We start from the raw sequence: 13,165 nt of genomic DNA, 5'->3' as shown, positions 1-13,165 counted from the left end.
GTTAGCTCTGCTGCTGACCAACCACGCACAGCACAAGTTCCCAGGGAAGGCAACTCCAGCCCTGTGGAACAGGACACCCCCTCGAGGACTGAGTGCTGGGGTAAGACAGTGTCTGCATGGCCAAAGCATCTCGGCTATGGTCTGGATCTAAAAAGCTGGTCATCCGGCTGCCCCCACACTTGAGAGCCACGTAGAGCTTGGCCAGCTGAGAAGAAGTCAAGGTTATCTAATAATAAATGCAAACATCAAGATTCCAGAATGGCATCCTCTGTGCCAATCATGCAGGGGTGGACATGGGTGTGTGTGTGTGTGTGTGTGTGTGTGTGTGTGTGTGTGCGTGAGTGTGTGTGCCTATCTACGCACTTCCTTTATGTCATGGGTCTCTAACATGTATTAGAATAAACGTAGCAGTACACACACATATAAAACCTGATACAAAACCCTAGTATTGTTGTCAGATAGATATTCACATTATTTTACTGAAATAAAGTTCAGAAATTAATAAAAAGCTTACCTTGAGCTGCTATGAATTTATTCTTCTCTTTGTAACCCTAGAAAAATAAAACCAGATTTATAATTATTCAGAATTAACTCTAATGACAGGCTCTCTTGTTGTTAGGAAAGGAATATGCACTCACCATAGAATATTTGGAAGAGAGGGAAAAAAATAGAAGGAAAAACCTCACTAGTAATTTCAAAAATAAATGCTATTTTCACATGTCCCCTCTCTAATGTTTTTTCCCCTGTGAATTCCCCTCTCCACACACACACAAGCAGGCACACAAACATTTACAGATTTTTAATTGGGCTAATATGTAGAAGTCCTTTGGAGCCTTGCATTTTAAATGAGAATTTTATAATGTACATTAAATGATCTTCTAAAGATCAATGAAAATGAGTTCTTAATAATCTGTCACATATGGTATCATCACAGTTTATTTAACGAGTCACAATTTACTGAACTGGTTCTAGTTTGTCAGTAACATAGAACCTTAGTTCATGAATTCGGTTCTCTCCTGATTCTGGTCACAAACCAAAGTGGATGAGAGCGGAATCACATTTCCTCATAAAATCAAATTGAACCTAACCACCGAATTTGATTTGGTTCTCATCCAACTTGGTTTGCAACAAGAATCGCAGAAAGAATCAAGTTCGTGAACTGAGGTACCACTGAACAGTGAACATGATAAGTTATCTCTGAGCTATCCTTGACTTCTTGGAAACAGATTCCCCGATGCAGATGCTAGCTGGGAAAGTGTGGGTGGATTCATGCTCTCAGGAATGTGAGTGGCCAAACTGCCCCAAAGGGTGGTGACAATGTACATTCCGGCCCTGGAAAGGAAACTGTCCTTGATCATGACTCAGACTCAACCCCCAAATGCCCAGTGGATGTTTTTGTGTTGGGTCAAGAGAATGGGAAAACGGTCAACTTACATCTATGTAGGAAGCATTAATGTAGTCTGAGCAGGAAGCTCCATCCCCTTGGCTCAAAATCACTCTGGAATGATCATCTAGAAAAGACCAGACAAACCCATGATGTTATGATAAGGACTCACAGGTGCCCTATATTTATTTCATCTAAAGCAGGAACCATTAGAAAGGATGTACTCAGCTCCCCACAGTGGTCATGGGGTAGAAGACACATCTCCCTAAACATTGCAGTGGGGGTTGTTCGTACCCTGAGATGGGGAGGCATGTGTTACACTGGTCCTTGACTAGGCCTCAGCAGTAGACTGGTGACAGTTCCAGGACAGGGTCTGCTGAATGACCACACAGACCTGGAGTAGCAGAGTGCTGGATCCCCTACACACGGTGGCCATTTTTCTGACTCCCACTTTGGGCCCAATACTGAACAGTGTATGTGTACAGAGGTGAGCCTAGGTGCAAGAGCCAGCCCATTCTTCCAGGCTTTCTGGGACAAGTGGGTATGAAGGGTGGGCTGGGGACTCTGAGTCCCAATCCCATCCTTCACTGTCTGCCCCAGAGCCAGAAGTAAGCAGGGCTCACGCAGATACAGACAGGGCATGCTGGTCCCTGCCCAGCAGACGATGGCCTGCTGTATGGGAAGCTCAGCAGAGTGGGAGGCCGACTGGCAGTGCTGTGTGTATGTGTGTGTGTGTGTGTGTGTGTGTGTGTGTGTGTGTATGTGGTGAGGTATGTGTCATGTATTGTGTACATGTATATTATGTTCTCTGTGTTATATTTTGTACAGTGAATGCTAGATGTATATAATATATTTGAGGTACATATGTATGTGTTGTGTATGTGTTACGTATGTGTCTTGTGTATTGTGTTGCATGAGGTTCTGTGTGTGTGCAGTATGGTACGGTGTGTGTGTGATTATACTGTGCATATTATATGTTCTCTATGTGGTACATGTTGTGCTCTGTGTGGTATATATGTAGTATGTATGTGTGTTGTGAGGGTTAAGTGTGTGTACTTGTATGTGTGTTGTGTGTGTGACATGGTATGAGTGGCTCCTGTATAATGCAGCATGTGGCATGTGGCATGTGGTGTGGTGTGTGTGTGCCTGTCAGAGAGGCCATGGTTAGTTCTGCTTTCATGGGCCTTTCATCCATAAAAAGACAAAAAATGTTTTGCCACTGTGTTAGTGATTAGTGAAAGGATAGCTGGATTATATACATATTATTTTTCTGGTTTTAAGGAAATAATAACATTTTCATATCCCTGAAAGTACTGTGGACCACAGTGCCCCTCCCGGTGGGGCAGTGCAGCTGGTTGCCCTCCAGAGGGGGGCCCCAGACAAGGCAATTTAGGAGTGTTTGGAGGTTGGAGCATGGTGGGTGCTTAGGACCTGTTTCCTGGGTTGTTCTGATTAAGTCCACATCCTTGTCCTCCTCTCTCACCCTGTGGCCTCTCCTCTCAGTGGAGGCTGTGTCTGTGGGTGGTGCTCGGGCCACACCTCCACCACACCCTGCTCATCTCACTTTTACCTGGAAAGCCACTAGCCAGGCCACAGGATGGGGGGCTCAGGCCCTCATGTCTGCTCTTCATCGCTGGACTAGATCTCTGTCCCTGGCAGAGGAGGGGACAGCGGAGCTCTTGGGACAGTCATGGCCCAGATGTGGAGGGCAAGGCATCAAATCCCAAGCTACGGCCACACATTTCACCTCAAGACCCTCCTGCTAAGGGGCTGACAACCGGAAGTCGGAAACAGCTCTGGCTGAACACGTCACACTGGTTGAAAATAATTTGGGATGACTTACACTTTAAGGATAGCCATAGAAACACCAAGGGTAAAAAATAGCCTTCTGGTTACATTTTGAATCTTGTAGTTTCTAAGAGCTTCCTGTTTTCTCATTCTAAAAAGTCACACTTCGCTTTCAAAGCACATTTCCTAAAATTATCAGCTGTTGGTATTTTTCCAGAAAATAGGACTTTTGGCCGCGGAGCCCTTTCACAAGAACAAGTTTGACCTCTGGGTCTGTCCTCAGACCTCCCTGTCTGCCCCCAGCCTGGGGAAGGTCGGCAAAGGCACGGAGGCACCCGTGGCTGTGAGTACTGGGGTGGCTGTGGGTACTGTGCTGCCTCTCCTACTTCCCCTGGTGATTTAAAGCCCCACCCTGATAAGAGCTGGGCTCTCTCAGCTTGGCCCTGGAAGCCCTAAGAGCCCTTGTCTGCTGTCCCAAGGCCCAGCTGACAGTCCTGGACCCAGCAGGGGCACCAACGGTTCCTTTGAGCAGCTGCTTAATGGTCAGGCCTTTCCCCCATCCAGGTGCCGCCTGCAGTCCTCACCAGGCACAGTGTCTCCATGCCAGTGTCCCTGAGACCCAATATCCCACCCATGTGAAACACGCCATGCCTAGGCAGTGAGTGTTCCTGGACACCTGCCAGCACCCCTGAGTGCCTGTGGAGTGCCCCATGAGGTTAGGGAGGAGCTGGGGCAGTACCCTCAACTGGGGTGGGGTCAAGTGAGAATTTAGGGAAGCTAGAAATCTGCTACAGTTTCACTGTCAGGGAGGGGGCTGATTTTCTTCCGCAGTGAAAGCTAGAGAATGTGGGCAGCTGGGAGATGTGCCAGCAGGAGGCCCTGCTGTCTGGGGGCAGGATTCTCAGGCGAGGCAGATGTGCCACTTGGGTGGTAGAGGTGATTCTAAACCTGTCCATTGATTCTGTTCCCACTGAGGTCCCACTGGAAATATCCCTACCCCACCTTTACTGGGGAAGAAACCCAGGGCTTTGCACATGCTGAGAAAGTGTTCTACCACTGAAATACTCATATCTCCAGCCCGAGAAATACTCTTAGCAAACAATGACAATATTACCTTTGAGGGACTATGGGCTTTGTGACTGAGAAGTGCAGGTTAGGAACCTGGGAACTGGCTGGTGCTGAGTAGGTCCTCAATACACACAGGTAAATGAACGCATAAATAAGTGGATAAATAAGGTAATTAAGTTAGAAACTGACACTAATCTCTAATGTCCTGATTTTTTTTTTTTGTTTGTTTGTTTTTGGTTTTTCTCCGGTACCGGGAACTGAACTCACGACATTGCACTTGCCAGGCAGGCGCTTTTGCCGCTGAGCTAAATCCCCAGCCCCCTGATTTTTATTTGACACAAATCACTCATAATGAGCCCTGACCTCCTGCTGCCGTGGTCTTCCTTCCCTCTGAGCTGACTGAGTCATACAAGTGCCTCCTCTCTTCTTCAAATCCTAACAGCCTGTCCTGTAGCAGATCCTCTGGACTGGTCTCCCTGTGGGCCCAGAATTTAACCCAGGCCAGCCCTCCCTTACAGTTAGGTGCCTAATCCTCCCATGACTATCCTTACAAATGAAAGATTATTTGATTAACTTCTCTAGTTTTACTTGGATCACTGTGCTTTGTAAAAGCCGTATATAAATTCTCTACATGTAAAATGGGAAAATATTATTTCTAGAAAGTGCTGAAGATCCAAAACCACAGACTGGACAGACCATAGCTTCTTGAACAGACAGAACAAATAGATACAATTCTCATCTTCAAAATACAGCTAGAAGTAACAAGCTAAAGCCCACTGCGGGCTAGCTTTCTGGTCCCAGGAGGCGCTGCCTCAGGGAGGTGGTTCTTTGGACCAGGCAGAGGTCTGGGCTCAGGTTCAGAGCACTTTGAGGTTGCTATTCTGCTAACCCAAAGAGCAAAGTTGTCCATAGGTTGCAGTCGGCCAGGTCAATTTTTACAAAGGTGACTGGGAACTTACAGGGTTGTTCTAGCACTGGGAAGGCTGTGAAAACCACCCCCAAAGCATGGCCCTCCAGCTGCAGCAGGTCACAAGAAGGCCAAGCACACAGCTGTTGGTACCCCAGTTCTGACACCTGCTTGGCACCCACGCAACCTAGCCCATGGCCACCATTTGCTGTTGGGGTTAAAGTTGGGTTGATGCTGAGTTTTCCCACAAAGGTGCCAAACCCGTACAGTTTTCTTATATTGCCACTTTTGTTCTTGATCTAAGACCCCAGAGGATGCTGGGGTCTTGCTGCCTGTGGCCAAGAGCCCTGGGTCCAAGGCAGAGGAGCTACCCAGCAGGTCGAGAGTGCGGCTGAATCTGATAGAAGGGCCCCTGCCTGCTGATGCCGAAGGCTGCGAGGCAGCACCTTCCCCTGGGAAGCCCAGACTTCAACAGCAAGCATAGGTCGAGGGGCTAGAAGGTGAGCGGAAAAGGTGCCCAAGCCCTGTGAGGGAACCAGGTACCCAGGAAATGCTCTGTTGTCCCTAGTGCAACGCTGAGCAGTTCTGTGGACAGAGGGGCTCTGATGGCTGAGCACCAGTCAGACGGTTATGAAGGAGCTGCAATATAATGCTGAGTTTAGTCCAAACGTGATTGATAGTGCAAAAAATAAATAAATAAAATCTTACTGGGAAGGATGTTGGGATATCTGTTTTTTTCTCTGTTTTCTTCTTTATTTGCCAGTTCAAAAGTTCCTTGTGTGTGTCCAGATGGCAACGACTGGAAAAAAAATGTAGAGTTAGCACTAAATACGAGGCATCCAAGCGCTGCACTCCCATCAGCTTCCTCCCTGGGCACAGGAAGTGAAACACATCTCAGAGCAAACCAGCTTGTGCTCATCATCTCAGCTACACTAAGACTGGCTCACACACCTCACCACATCGCTGGCCCCACAGGCTTGCCCCAGAGCAGGCTCTCCCCAAGCAGGAGTGGGCTGACCCTAACAGAGCTCTGACCTAGGAGACAAGACAGACAGGGATGCTGATTTTAGGGAGAGGCTGAGGATGAGAATGAGGAGAAAGAGCCTGGAAGGAGACCTTGGACATGGTATTAACTTTACTCGGAACTCAAAGTGCTCTCTGTGGACCAGTTATATCAAGGTCTTGGAGGTGGTCAGAAATGTGGATTCTCAGGGATCCTCCCAAACACTGAATCAGCACCTCCATCAGTAACTTTCCCAGGGACCTGGTCCTCTTATTGCTCTAGACTCCCCACCATAACAACCCCTGTTGCTCCAGACTCCCTACCTTAACCACCTTGTCCCAGGTGAGGAACTGGAGGTGTGAAACGATGCTTCATGTGCTAGGACATGCAAACTGATAAGTGGCACACTTGGGCTTAAACTCAGCTGTCTGGACTTCTAGTTCCTTTTCTTATCTGGAGCCACCTGCCTTGGGTTCTTAGTTGGCTCCAGCTGTTCTATGTTTGTCACTGTTTGGACTTGCTCTTCATGGTACACAAAGTAAAAGAGCATTTTGAACCTCAAATTATGTCTTTCAAGGGTAAAGCTAACCACTGGCAAGACCCAGGGGCCATGGGATCCAATAAAAAGTGTAAATATTTACTCAGTATTTACAATGTGCCAGGCAAACTGGGAGAAGCTGGGTCATCTGCTCTGACCTTTAAAGCTCACCTATCATCAGATGACACAGGGATCACCCTTGTTTGTAGGGAAGAGGAGTCTGAAACCCAAAGCAAGGGAGTTACAGATCTGTCCAGGGTCAGCAGGCTAGTGAGCAGAGGACCGTGGCTGGGATCTGTGAGTCCAGCCTGATGGGTGCTCCCTTTATCAAGCTTGGGAAAAAATGAGGACTTTTGCGTAACTCCCCTCAAGTCCCTAGCCTGGGGACCAACCTCACAGCGCAACCCCAAAGATCTCAGATCTAAGCCAAGCTGCTCCGGGCTTGCTGGCGCTTTGGGTCAGGGCCCTGTGTAAGTAGAAGCGTCTGCAATGGCAGACCCAGTCCCCCAGCAAGTGCACACAGTGGGGTGCTGTAGGCTGCACTCTTTGCTCTGCACTGGGGCCTGGCAGAGCCACTGCCACGTGAATGTGTGAATGGACCAGCCTGGTGGGTATCTCAGCAAGGCCAACAGGCAGGACTTGAGCTTGTTCTCCAGCCACCAGCATCTATTCCCATGGTCTTCCCAGCTTCCTCCTCAGAGCCATCTCAATACTGCCTCCTCGATTTTACCTAGAGACTGAATTTGTGGCAACATCCTCTATATATCCCCATTTTTTGACCCTAGCACTGGACATAAAAACCAGGCAGCATAGTATAATGGCATATGATGCTGTGCACCTGCCGAAACTCACGGAATGAGCAAGCTTTAACTGCGATAGTTTGCTGGTAGCAATGTGTCAATAGTAGTTCACCAATCATAAGTGTAGCACAGTAATGCAAGTTCTTAATGACAGAGGACACCGATGCTGTGGAGAGATGGGGTATATGTGAAGTCTGCAGTTCGTGTGCAATTTCCCTGAATGTTTAAAACTGCTCTCAAAATATAAAGCTTGTTAAAAAGTAATAAATTAAAAAAACTTCAAGACCCTCCCTGTTCCCTGGAAGGCAAGGTGGCTATGGTGTGGCGGGCAGAAGGGTAGGAGTGGTGAGGAGAGTCCAGGCTGTGATACCTCCCAGCTGTGGAACCCTGACAGTTGTACCAGGTCCAGAATGTGGCATTGCTCCTTAGTTCTCTGGGTCCACAGAGTGTCAGATGGGGTAAGGGAGGCAGAGCACTCTGCATACTGCACACTGGTAGCTGTGACCCAAGCACACACAACTGCCACCTGTACAGACCGGATCCTGCACGTTCTCTCACTGTCAGGAGACCTAGGGGTCTTGCTTGGGTGGCTCAGGGGAAATAAGCACACACCCAGGGAAGGGTCTTTGGTAATCTATTTAGCCCTGAAGTGCCTCTTTTGCATCCAGTTCAAGGAGAGGCCCCACCTGCTCCAATAACTGACAGGGGATGCTTCTGATTTGTTTTTCACACTGGCATCTTTTCTGGTGACTCCTCTCATATATTTCCATGACATTTGTCATTGGGTTGGTCCCAGAAACCCAGCTTGAAATCACTTGCTGAGATGGAGGCAAAGGAGATCCTGTCCAGAGAGGGGATTTTTTCCTTGGCCAATGGCACTCATTTTTGGGGATTTAATCTGGGGCCCGGGAACAGACTTTATTAGAATAGTCATCTGCTACCTCTGAGTGGAGACTGCAGAAATCATCCTGACACTCATTTACATGTTACCTGTCACCTTACTTTATTTACATGCTACCACAATCTTGTGGGGGTAAGGAGTATCCCCACTTCATAGATGAGGAAACAGAAGCAGATGTCAAGGGGCTGGGGATTTAGCTCAGTGGCAAAAGCGCCTGCCTGGCAAGCGCAAGGTCGTGAGTTCGGTTCCCGGTACCGGAGAAAAACCAAAAAAAAAAAAAAAAAGCAGATGTCAAATAAACAGCTCAAGCCTTCTAATGCTGGGACAGATACTAAGCATTCACCCCACTGTGCTGATCCCAATACCAGGCCTCTTTTAGCCTCAGCAAGTTCAGCTGAACTTTGTGTTGATCACACACCAAAGTCCAAACACAATGGGACTGAGCCCTTGAAGATGCACCTGGGTTCCTTTCATGATCCCTGGAAGAAGGGCTCAGACCAGTGGGCGGGGAAATAAAAGGAAGGGGTGTGAGAGCTGAACTCAAGTATGTCCCTCTGAGGACCCAAGAATGGCAGGTCCCAGCAGGCTTGGAAGAGGAATGCTGCAAGAATGTGGTCATAGGACCTGGGCAGCTCTTCCCTGGAGAGAGGGGTAAATAGGCAGCTGGCCCAGGGTGCCCTGGAAGCAGCACCAGCTCCCACCAGCTCGATCCTGAGTCCAGGGTCTTCCCAGCACCACATCTTGGCCTGCTTGTCACAGGACAAGGGAATGTGCAGCAGAGGGGCTGTGCAAAAGCAGGGCCAGAGGGTCAGGTGTGTGAGGCCTCTGCTCTGGGAGCCAAATGTAAAGAGGCACCCCAAAATTTCAGTTATCAGGAGAATTCCCATTCTAATGCTATTTCTAAAAAATCCAACTTGTTGCACAGAATCTGTTATGACCAACATAGCAAACTTTTAAATAGTCTTAGAATCAGTAACTGTAACTCAAACCAAGTCGGAGTCCAAGGCAACACGAGAAACCCATCAGAGTGCTTGTGTCTTCATTTGTAACTGTGCTATTTTGTTCACCAGAGGTAGCTTGCGTTAATTTTGAATCTTTTAAATACTATATTAAAATATGATTTATCCTGACTGCTGAGTTTTTCTGTGAGTTCTTAAATTTTGTGCCAAGGGCAAATGCTTCTCCTGCCTCACCCTATTCCCGGCCGCCCTCCCAGGGTGCGGCCCTCTCTTTTGCGGTGGTGACAGTCAAGTGGTACTGACTCAGAGCCCTCCTCAGCAAGCCCAGTGGCCAGCCAGCCTGCACTCGGAGAAACCAGAGTTGAAGGGGAAATGGAACAAACAGCGGGTGTGGAGCAGGGAAGCTTGTTGCTCCAAATATAGATAGTTATTTTGAAAATGGAGAATTCTCTTATTAAGCTGAGAGATTGCAAAACAATACTGCGTGGAGCTGGCTTTCAATATGACCTAATTTCTAAGAAAGAAAGAAAAGAAAGAAAGGACAAAAGAGAGACAAATTTAGAAACAATAAAAGGAAGGCAAAAAAAAAAAAAAAGGCAGATGAGCCTTGTGCTAAAAAATAAGCAAAATACAGTTTAGGTGTGCCATCCACTGCTGTGCCCGTGTGGGTTGTTTCTGTATGAAAAGTTAGTGATCAGCAGGAGCATTGACATACAGTCTCTGGGGGCTACAGCTACACAACCCTGGGCTGTTTGTGAAGCCCTGTGTCTGAGCCTCACATTTAGTTGTAAGCTAATTAAAACAGGCCCACACCCCCACCCCACCCCCACTTTGTAGGTGGTAGAAGCATCTTGGAGTTGGTTAAATAATGTGCTAGGGCCAGGGTGCAACAGGCAGAGCGCCTGGACACTGCTGCAAACCTGTTGAAAACCCATCTCTTTCAGGCTCAATCTGCAGCACACAGTCATGTGCCCGAAGATGAGGAAGCCTACAGCAAAATTCAAATCATGTACTGTTATAAACACTGAGTCTCAAAGTCCAAGGTGGCGCTTCCCTATGTGCATGTGTTTGTATACATACATATATCAGATTCAAAACTCAGAGCATTAAATAAAAAAAAAAAATAGCACTAGGGGAAGTTTGTCATCAGTGTACGTCTGTATATCTTGTTGAGAGAATCAGCTTGCTACTGCAGGGACAGTATCAGCTGGTTCAATCCGTGGTCTGAGCAAGCTGCTGCCCATGCTGGGTTTATGGAGGCAATGCACCACCCCACACACCAGAAGCAGGATGCATACAGCGGGACTGTCGCTTACACTCACACACAGCACAGACATCAAAGGGCTGAGCTTGTGTCTCCTGAAGGGTGTCCCCATGACTGTTTGACTCAGGCCGGGATATGGCTCAGGACATTTCCTACTCCAATCAGAAGCTCAAATTCTTAGAAGCCATGAAAGGACAGTTGGGGGCTCCATGGCTTTCATCCTGTGCTGGCTCAGGATCTCCGACATTGTGGAGGTTATGGTGCTTTTGTCACAATTGACTTCAGAGTGTGCCGCTCTGAGTGTCTGAGCAGGTTGTTGCCCTCATGAGCCTCACGCCAACCATCTCACCTTAGAAGGAGCCACGAGTGCCAGTGAGAGGCACTGCACCAGGGCCCAGAATCCTGTCCAAAGCAGGCATGGTGTTACAGTTGATGCAAGTGTCTGAGGCCTTGGAAGACTTGACTCTGGACTGTCATTGTGTACCTTGCAGTGCTTAGCAGGAACAAGACCCAGGGCAGGACAGGACAGGAACACAGGACCCAGGGACACTTACATTGAACTCTTCTCTGAACTGCTTGCAGTCATCGGCCGAGCGCACACGGATCTCCTCCTCCAGGTGCTCCACAGGGATGGGGAAGTACTTCTTCGGCCCTGATGGGGATCTGCTCAGCAGCATCACTCTCTGCTGTTCTGTGGGGTCAGAGAAATGGGGTTGGGGAGGCATTTAGCCCACCCCAGGTGGGTGACTCAGGAGTCAGACGAACGTACAATATTCCTGAAGAAAGGCTTGGATAGCGGGGAACAGTCCTCTCAGTCACATAGCCCAGAGTGGCCAGGGCCCTGAGAACCTGAATCAAACATCCATCTCCTGCCATACAGCCTGTGCTCTGCAAGTGAAGACCCTTGGCCCTCACAGGCACGGCATCCCTCACCCTACTCGCTCAGCCACCCACCTACCTGTCCTAACACACATCTGCTCCTTCCACAGAGGACACCTCAGCTCAGGTTTCCAGGTTCAAAGCTAGGGGAGGATAATTATAATTGTTCTGGGATGCAAGCTCAGAGCAGACTGGAAATCTACTAGGATAAATGACTCTCTTAGTCCCCTCTTCTTTATAACAAATAGCTCTGGTTCCCCAAACCTTGTAAACTCCAAGTAAGAGAAACCGTCCTTTGGGTTGGGGCAGTAGGGCACTCTCAAGAAGGGTGAGAGGCAAGGAGCTGCACAGACAAATTCCTTCCAAAGTTCAGTTTTCTTCTCAGATGCAAGAAAAGCCAGGGGGCTGGGCTTCCCTGTCTGAGGAACAAGGTGATACCGACAAGGTCAGAAGGATAACTGGGTTGACACGCTTGCAAAAGGGCCCGCCCCACCCTCAGAGCCAGCTGAGGCTCCTTCCTCCAAGAGATGGAAAGGTGGACAGGAGAGCAGTTGGGCTTCTCTCCCTCTCCCTGGCTGCCCTTTCTTTCCTCCTTTTAATATCTTGTGTTGGTTTGAAAATTTCATTTACAGTCTGACAGCATGTGTTTCCCCAAACCACAGCACAGTTAGGTAGGAAGCTGACAACAGGAAGTTGTAGTCACTGGTATGAACCAGTACTTTTTTTTAAGCCTCTGTCATAGTCACTGTTCTCAGTCATCTCTGTGTGTTGAAAGAAAGCAACAAGCTTTCACACAAAGCATTTACAAGTTAGAAACTGCTCTTTGGATCTAAAAGTTGGAAATGTCACTGACTGATCTTCCGTAAGCGGGCAGTTTTAGCAGAGCAATCTCTATCTCTTCAGCTTGATTGTAAGACAGTACAACGTCAGATGGACACTTCAGATTATGAACCAGTCTTATCATAGACTGATTTTTAAAGGCCTTATTGAAAAACATTACGTGTCAAAACCCTGTGAAAAGGACAGGATATGAACAAGCGCTCAAAAAAGAAAAAAAAAAAAAAAAGCCACAAACTGAAACATCTTAGACATCCATTTCACACAGGAGGAAAAAGCAATCGCTAAAACAAACTTTTGAGGAGGAAAAAGCAATCGCTAAAACAAACTTTTGAGGAGGAAAAAGCAATCTCTAAAACAAACTTTTGAAACACAGAAACTCTGTGGTAAATGGTAAACTCTTAGTAAATGGCAGTAAAATACCAGGTAGGGTGAGGTGAAAAGTTGCAAAACCGGAGGAACTTAAAACATGCTTTAAATGGTATGGAGAGAAAACAAGCTAATGGCTGTTAAGAAAGACCCAGCCTGAGGAGGAAGTGCCTGTACCTTGCTCTTCCAAGATCCCGTTGGGCATCTTCTTGTCGTTGCTGCTGACCACGGCTTTCCTCTGCTTCCTGAACCTTAGAGGCACAAGACTAGTTAGGTCTCTGCACACCCAGACTTCCGGGAAGCCCCAAGCCCTGGGTGTGGTGATACCCACCAGGTGAGCCTGGTGAAGCTCTTTCTGCTGCTCATAGCTGAGTTGTGCTAGGGCCTGGCTGGCTGACCGTGCCTTAGCCTCCTGGCCCCAACCCCGAAGCCTCCAGAAGGCTCATTTCCTCATCTGAGCTGGTTGGG

General features: G+C 48.0%; 1 protein-coding gene across 8 annotated transcripts in view; it reads right to left on the bottom strand.

The window, feature by feature from the left end:
* The window catches only part of Ptpre (protein tyrosine phosphatase, receptor type, E), a 149,329-nt gene that overhangs the window by 22,581 nt on the left and 113,583 nt on the right, over positions 1-13,165 (bottom strand). For 6 of the 8 annotated variants that reach the window (XM_013503075.1, XM_005402013.2, XM_005402014.2 and 3 more), the window contains 5 exons: positions 12,875-12,948; positions 11,167-11,303; positions 5,856-5,946; positions 1,435-1,511; positions 515-551 (listed from right to left, as the gene is read on the bottom strand). In XM_013503075.1, the coding sequence (XP_013358529.1) occupies positions 515-551; positions 1,435-1,511; positions 5,856-5,946; positions 11,167-11,303; positions 12,875-12,948 (416 nt within the window). Of the gene's footprint in view, positions 1-514; positions 552-1,434; positions 1,512-5,855; positions 5,947-11,166; positions 11,304-12,874; positions 12,949-13,028; positions 13,162-13,165 lie in introns of those variants that run through there. The other 2 variants (XM_005402018.2, XM_005402019.2) reach the window with 1 other exon arrangement.

This window comes from Chinchilla lanigera, unplaced genomic scaffold (assembly GCF_000276665.1).
Source record: "Chinchilla lanigera isolate Chin_1 unplaced genomic scaffold, ChiLan1.0 scaffold00076, whole genome shotgun sequence".
In the NCBI taxonomy this organism is placed as follows: Eukaryota; Metazoa; Chordata; class Mammalia; order Rodentia; family Chinchillidae; genus Chinchilla; species Chinchilla lanigera.
Note: the sequence above shows the minus strand (reverse complement) of the source record. Positions and strands in the feature narration are given on the sequence as shown.